Source organism: Xiphophorus maculatus, chromosome 16, assembly GCF_002775205.1.
Source record: "Xiphophorus maculatus strain JP 163 A chromosome 16, X_maculatus-5.0-male, whole genome shotgun sequence".
NCBI lineage: Eukaryota > Metazoa > Chordata > Actinopteri > Cyprinodontiformes > Poeciliidae > Xiphophorus > Xiphophorus maculatus.
This window is the reverse complement of record NC_036458.1, coordinates 1,738,838-1,745,780: the sequence shown is the minus strand read 5'-3', so window position 1 is coordinate 1,745,780 and position 6,943 is coordinate 1,738,838. Positions and strand designations below refer to the sequence as shown.

General features: G+C 35.5%; 1 protein-coding gene across 1 annotated transcript; it reads left to right on the top strand.

The window, feature by feature from the left end:
• The first annotated feature begins 166 nt into the window (after positions 1-166).
• On the top strand, positions 167-5,781 carry LOC102224163 (mpv17-like protein). Its single transcript, XM_005803218.2, has 4 exons — positions 167-909; positions 2,781-2,851; positions 3,680-3,709; positions 4,642-5,781. Exons 1-4 carry the CDS (start codon positions 603-605, stop codon positions 4,855-4,857), a joined length of 624 nt encoding a protein of 207 aa, XP_005803275.1. The 5' UTR covers positions 167-602; the 3' UTR covers positions 4,858-5,781.
• The last annotated feature ends 1,162 nt before the right edge of the window (positions 5,782-6,943 follow it).

Sequence of the window (6,943 nt, the reverse complement as noted above, 5' to 3'; positions counted from 1 at the left end):
TGCTCATTAAAATAATTGTTTGCGGCAGCCTTAATTTCCTAATATATATTTTTTAAATACATAATTTGAAGGCTGTTGTGCCTCTGATTTGACCACCTATAGGCACTCAAAGCTGCGCAAACTGATCCCGGTGACGCAGTTAGGCGCTTCCCTGAATGGACCGGGACAATCCCTCAGATTACAGCTTGACCCAAAGGATTTGTGCACCTGACTCGACCGGAAACAGTCAGAGATGAACCAACACTGATGTAGGTTTATTTTATCTTCCTGGATATTGTTAGGAAAGAACATTATAGTCACTTTTAGGGCTTTAATTTATGCAAGGCTGTAATATCTCCATGTGAGGCTTTCATAGCGGATTTTACGCAGATATTCCGGCTGAATTATGCAGAGGATGCGCTGTTAACAAAATCTGAGTTTATCACCAGTTTATAATGAATGATATTCCTGCTTCCGGTGGAAACCTCGGCTGTAATCCTCGCAGGTATCCGCGCACAGATGGATTGCGTCCTGACCGTCAGCCGGGGACGCCACGGTATGTAAACTGGATGAATTCTGCCGCTATGTTTGCGCCTTTTTTACTGAACTGAATCTGAATCAAAATGAGGAAAGCTGTTCTGAAAGAAGCCGCAAAGCGCTTCCCCTGGCTGGCCAACGTCACCTTGTACGGCTGCCTGTTCGCCGGCGGGGATTTGGCGCATCAGCTGATTGCGCACAGAGAGCGCATCGACTGGAAACACACCCGCAACGTGGCCATCGTGGCCATCACCTTCCAGGGAAACTTTAACTACTTCTGGCTGCGCGCTCTGGAGAAACGCTTCCCCGGAAAATCCGCAGGGATGGTTTTCCGCAAACTGCTGCTGGACCAAAGCTTTGCGTCACCTTTGGCCACCAGCGTCTTCTACACAGGTGAGGAACAGGCGCATCTGAATCAATCAGAGCATGATGGAAAATATTGTTTATTACGGCAATTTAATTAAAAGAAATAGAAAAGTATGTTTTACATACAGGAAATTGCGCCCAAACGGAGATATTTTGGACTTATTTATTCGAAAAATGTGAAATCATTTAAGACCAATAATATAAAAATAATATCATAAAAACACAACTGTTAGGTAACGCAAAGAAATTAACCCACAGAAGAATTTGGGTTAGCTGGAAAGTCAAGTGGAAGGAAAACATCAGGGAGATTAAAAAATGAAACTTCTTTTGTTGATTATGGAAAGTAACTGACAGGAAATCACAAATCCTCTTTTCCAGAAACGCTGTATTACATAAGACCATTACTACTAAGGTTTTTAAAACATAAATGTTAGGTAATGCAAGGAGTTGGATTAGTTGGAAAGTTAAGTGGAAGGAAGAAATCAGGGACAGATTGGATATATGTTTTGAGAGTACAGTTTATTTCTGTAATTCAACCTTACAAACTGAAACTCATGTTATATATATTAATAACACTAAGAGAGACACATTTCAACAGTTTTTTGTTTTTTTGTGTGTGTGTAAATTTTTGATGATTATGGAAAAAAATCCCAAATCCACTTTTTCAGAAAAGTTCTATGACATAACTTATTACGTAACCCTAATATTTATGTTTTACCTAACATTTAAAACACATATGTTAAATAACACAAGGAGATTAATCCACAGAAGTGCTGAATCAAATTACATAATGGAAAGTTAAGTGGATGGAAGAAATCAGGGACAGATTGGACTGTGGGTAGAATTATGCTTTTAAGTACAGTTTATTTCTGTAATTTAATTTTTAAAAATGTAACTTCTGTGTTAAATATATTAATAACACACAGAGAAACACAAAACAGCATCGGTCCGGTTCTGGTTCTCCTCGGCTCAGACGATCCTGGACCCGTCTGCGTGTGCAGTCAGCACCTTCTAATGCTGCCTTAACATCTTGAATAGATTTTGTTTCACAATCCTCTTTCAAAGCTGGAGCTACGTTGCTTATTCACCTTTTTCTACCACAGTTTTTTCCTTCCACTAAACTTCCCTTCCCTCATCAAATTTTTGGTTTTTAAAGATTTAATTTTTTGAAATATGGATTTTCTTGAAAAAGCAAGGAAATTTCTGAGTTCCAAAAGTCGAACATTTGCTTTAAAAAAAACATGAGAAATGTTTTGATTAATTTCAGAAATTTTTTGCAAAGAAACAAAAGCAAACACAAAACAACTAGGAACTTTTTTGTTAAAAGTTGTCAAATTTACAAAAGTTGAAAATTAAAATTTTATTTTAGCGAATTGTCAACATTTGAAGCTCATAAATCTCAACGAGTTTTTTCTAATTTCAGATTTTTTTTTTCTTTTTGCAAATTTTCCACTTTTGTAGCTCAGATTTTTTAATTCCTGAGATCAATCTAACAATTTCTGAGTTTTTGGCAGAAATGTGCTCCTCCTCTGTTTTTCTAAAAAACAACAGTGGAGCCCAAAGTGGGCCCCTGAGGGCCGGCATCCTGCATGTTTTAGTTCTCTTCCTGGTTTAAAGCACCTGGATCAAATCATGGCTCGTTAGAAGAAGATTGACCTGCTGAGGAGGTTGTTGCTCCCACCAGGGAGGGAAGAACTAAACCATGCCGGCCCTCAGGGACCCACTTTGGGCACCGCTGACCTGTAATGACCCTAACACATCGCCATGCTATCTGGTGTGCAGGAGAAAATGTATTCTTTAGTTTTTTATCCCTTTATAGAACTGGAAACTGGCATGAAAAAATTGTAAATTTTATCTTAAATACTGGCTGTAATCTGAGTCTTTCTTCTGTCCTGCAGGTGTGAGTTTCCTGGAAGGAAAGGAAGACATCCTGGAAGACTGGAGGGAGAAATTCTTTAACACCTGGAGGGTAAAATATGAGAAAGTCACCTTCCTCTTCCTCACATGGTCACGTCGCTAGCTGCCGGCAGCCAGATTAACCTACATCTCCCTGTGTGCCGCTAATGATGCGCAGTGTGCAGGGCAAACCAGGCAGCGGATAATAATGCCAGTAGGAGGAGAGATCCTGGCGCAGATTAGCGACCTGTTAGCAGGCGGTTACATAATCTGGGACAGCAGCATTTCATTTAGCTGCTGATCATGTAAAAATCTATAAAAACAAAAACTAATCTGATCAGAAACCCAGCAGTTTACAAACATCCTCAGGATTTGCTAGCATTGCTTTTAAACTGCAGTCAAATATTTTGGGTTTTGGCTTCTTCCTCTCTGATTGGCCTTTTGGTTTTTTATCTGGATGTATGTAAACTTCTGACCTTTAGTGAGGTAAATGAAAGCTTATTTTTTTTATAGCGCTTTTACAGAAACCTCATCTGACCACAAACTTCACAACATCGCAGGTAGATAAATGATTAAAGAAGAAATAAAATAATTAAAAATAAGATAAATATCAAGTGATGATAATAATACCAATAGATGAGAAGACATACTTGATTTCGGTTGCAGCAAATTCCCAAAAACTGGAATTAATTATCTAATCTTCCCTTTTTCTTTTCTTAAAATAAATTTACAGAGAAATAAAAAATAAATCAACAATTGTAAAACTTTTCTATAATATGGTTGAGCCTTTATTCAGTTTCTCTTGTGTTTTAATTAAGTAAAAAATATTTGAGCAGAGATTGTATCAACTGAGATTGTTGCAAGATTTTGATTTATATGAATTTTTCCCATTTTTTCCCAGACTGGACTCATGTACTGGCCCTTTATGCAGGTAACTATTAACATACTACATTTATTTTGTTTTATTAATTCATAAAGCAGTTGCATAAGAAAACAGAAATGGTTTAGGTTTATTTTATTTATACGTATTTAGCAGTTTAAATTGTATACATTTTATATAAAAATACTTAGAAAAATTGTCTCTGTTGCTAAAAATGTTATTGTGTAATTATTTGTATTTGTTGATTCAGCTTAGTGTTTAAAATAAGAGAATTTGCTAATTATTTTATATTTTTGTACATCTGATTACATATATATATATAAATATATGCATATATATTACATATATACTATATTAAAGTAGTGCTACTCTCTCTGTAGTACTGGGTACTTTACCCACATCTACTGACCGACAGTCATGATCCAGAGTATTTTATGACTTTACAGCTTTTCACTTCTTGAGTTTGCTTTTAAAAAACAAATATCAGTCAAATATTGAATTTAATTATGGTTATTGTGTTAAGGTTAATACAATAAAATCCTTGTTTTTATTAGTTAAAAACTAAATAATATAATGTTTACACAATAAAGTTGAAAATTAACAACAATTTTAAACCTTTATTACATTAAGTCAGATTTTCTGATCAGTTACTTGAGAAGCTTTTTTACCAAAAACTTTTTCACTTTTGCTTTGTTCTTTCACAAATGTACTTTTACATAAATAGTAATATATAAAAGTAGTGCTACTCCTACTATAATAAAATGTTTAGGTACTTTACTCACTTCTTCAGTCCCAATGCAGAGTACTTTAGAAGTACTGTTTACAGGTTTTCACTTGTTGAGCTCAGTCAAATATTGAAACATTTTTAATTGAAGGTTAACTCAGTACAATCTTAGTCTTTATTAGCTCAATAGTATTAAACCTAAAAAGTAAATAATTTTAGACCTTTATTAACTCTTTTCTTCTTTAAATGGCGTCTCCAGTTTCTGAACTTTGTCCTGATGCCGCTGCACATGCGGACCGCCTTCATGGGCTGCTGCGCCTTCCTCTGGGCCTCCTTCCTGTGTTTCTCCCGGCAGGACGGCGACGGCACCGCCACCGTGGCCCTGGCCTTCATCATGGACCCCCGGAAAACTCTGGAGGAGATGCGTGAGGCTCGGCTGGCCCGGAAGAGGCATAAAATTCAGAGGGAAAACTAAATGTTTTCGTCTATATCCGTCTCAAACGCACACATGCAGCAACAAATCAGGCAGGAAATGTCTGAAAAAAGACTCCAGCTTTATTAAACGCCAAGAAGTTATTGAAGTACCCATTTATGGACTGACGCAGCCACTGGAATGTCAAGAAATAAAACTGTTTATTGAGTAAAATTGGGGTCAGGCAGCTAAAAAAAACAAAGGTAAATGGCAGTATTATGATAGTGCAGCCAGAAAAATCCATAACTAGATTCAATTTAGACCAAATGAGGGAAAATGTCCAAACGCTTTGATCCAGAAATTATGTTTTAGTCTAATAACTGGAGTTTACTGCTAGGGAACCAAAAGGACAAATTGGGCGCAATTAAAAACTCTAAGGCTTAATAACTTCTGTTTTTCACCAGCTGTGCCTTTACCTGGTGATGTGACTGCCATAATCTGCAGTAATCCATCAAACATGTGATTCAATTCTAGTTTGTGTCATGGATCACAAACTTAATACTTGAAAATCCGTTTTTTTATCTGGGAAATATGAAGAAGCTTAGAAAATGTAAGCAGAAATGAGAAAATACTCGTGAATTCAAGGTAAGATTGGGATATTATCTGTTAATAATCAATGAATAAAGCAGTTTACAGGTCATGAAGGATGAATGTGGATTTGAAAAATGGTAAAGATCTAAACCAACCACAGACTTTTAGGTGTGTAAAAATGTATTTTCTTTTATCTTTTATTTTCTGTGACTTGCTGATAAACCTAAAACATAAAACAGGCAGACCAAACATCAAATTCGATTAAATTAAAATAAATATATACTAATTAATTTAGGTTTATGAGTTAATCATCACCCCGATCATATATTCATGCAGCACTCCCGAAATGGAGCTAAATTGGTGCCATAAAGTTTAGTCAAAAGACAAAATATTTGAAACAAACAAAAAATGATTTGAAACTGAAAAAAGTTTCAAATAAAGAAAAATAAGATTTGAAAGTGAAAAAATTTCAAAACTACTTTTCAGATTAATTTTTTTCACTTTCAAATTTTTTCTTTTTCAAAAAAATTGTATTTTCAGCTTTAAAACATTTTTGTTTAAAAATATTTTTTCAATCCTTTTTTAAACAATGTTTATGGCCCCAATTTAGCTCCATATTTATCTCATGTTTCTATCATTCTTTCTTAATTATTTTACCTAAGATGTTTTTTTATATAATTTTCTTCCAGATAATTTTCAGGTCTTCTCACTGTCTCCTCCTTTCAGTTCATCCATCATCAAAACCTGCTTGGATCTCTTACAGCAGGGGAGCCCAGAGTCGGTCCTCGATGCCCGGCATCCTGCCCGTTTTAGTTCTCTCCCTGGTGGTAGTAACAACCTTTTCAGCAGGTCAGGGTTCTTCTTAAGCCTTCTAACGAGCCTCATTGGATCCAGCTGCGTTAAACCAGGGAGAAACTAAAACATGCAGGACGCCGGGCCTTCAGGACCCACTTTGGGCTCCCCTGACTTACAGGTTAATTGGTCTTTCTTAATTGCCCTTAGGTGCAAGTGTTTGTTCTGTTTGTTATTCATACATTTCTGGTTCACAACAAATATTATTTAAAAGTGCTTTGCTTCCAAAACAGAAATATATAGTCAATTAAATCCAGTGTACTAGGATTATTGTATAAAGTCATTTAGATGCAATCAATCTGTTATAACCTGTTCAGTGTTATAAAACAAAGCAATCAGTTTATAATGCCAGAAAGTAAAAAGGTAATCCTAATACCAACTGAGACCCAATATCCTTATTTATTTACATCCTTTTCCTCTTTATTTTGACTTTTATCCCATTAAACTCCCTTTAACTTTATGTAACTACTTATTTAACCACATATCTGTGACTTTTTATCCATATTTCTGGTCAAAACTGAACACTTTGTGAACTAACTGTCCAATATGAAGTTAAAAAAATAGTAAAAAAGTAATTTACCATTATTTATAATGTAAATTACAAATGTATCAGTTACAAACACTGGAATCCCCTGTTATTTCTGTAGAAATCTGAAGCTACTCTACCTTATTACTTGAACCGTCTGATTGGTTGCCATCAACCCAT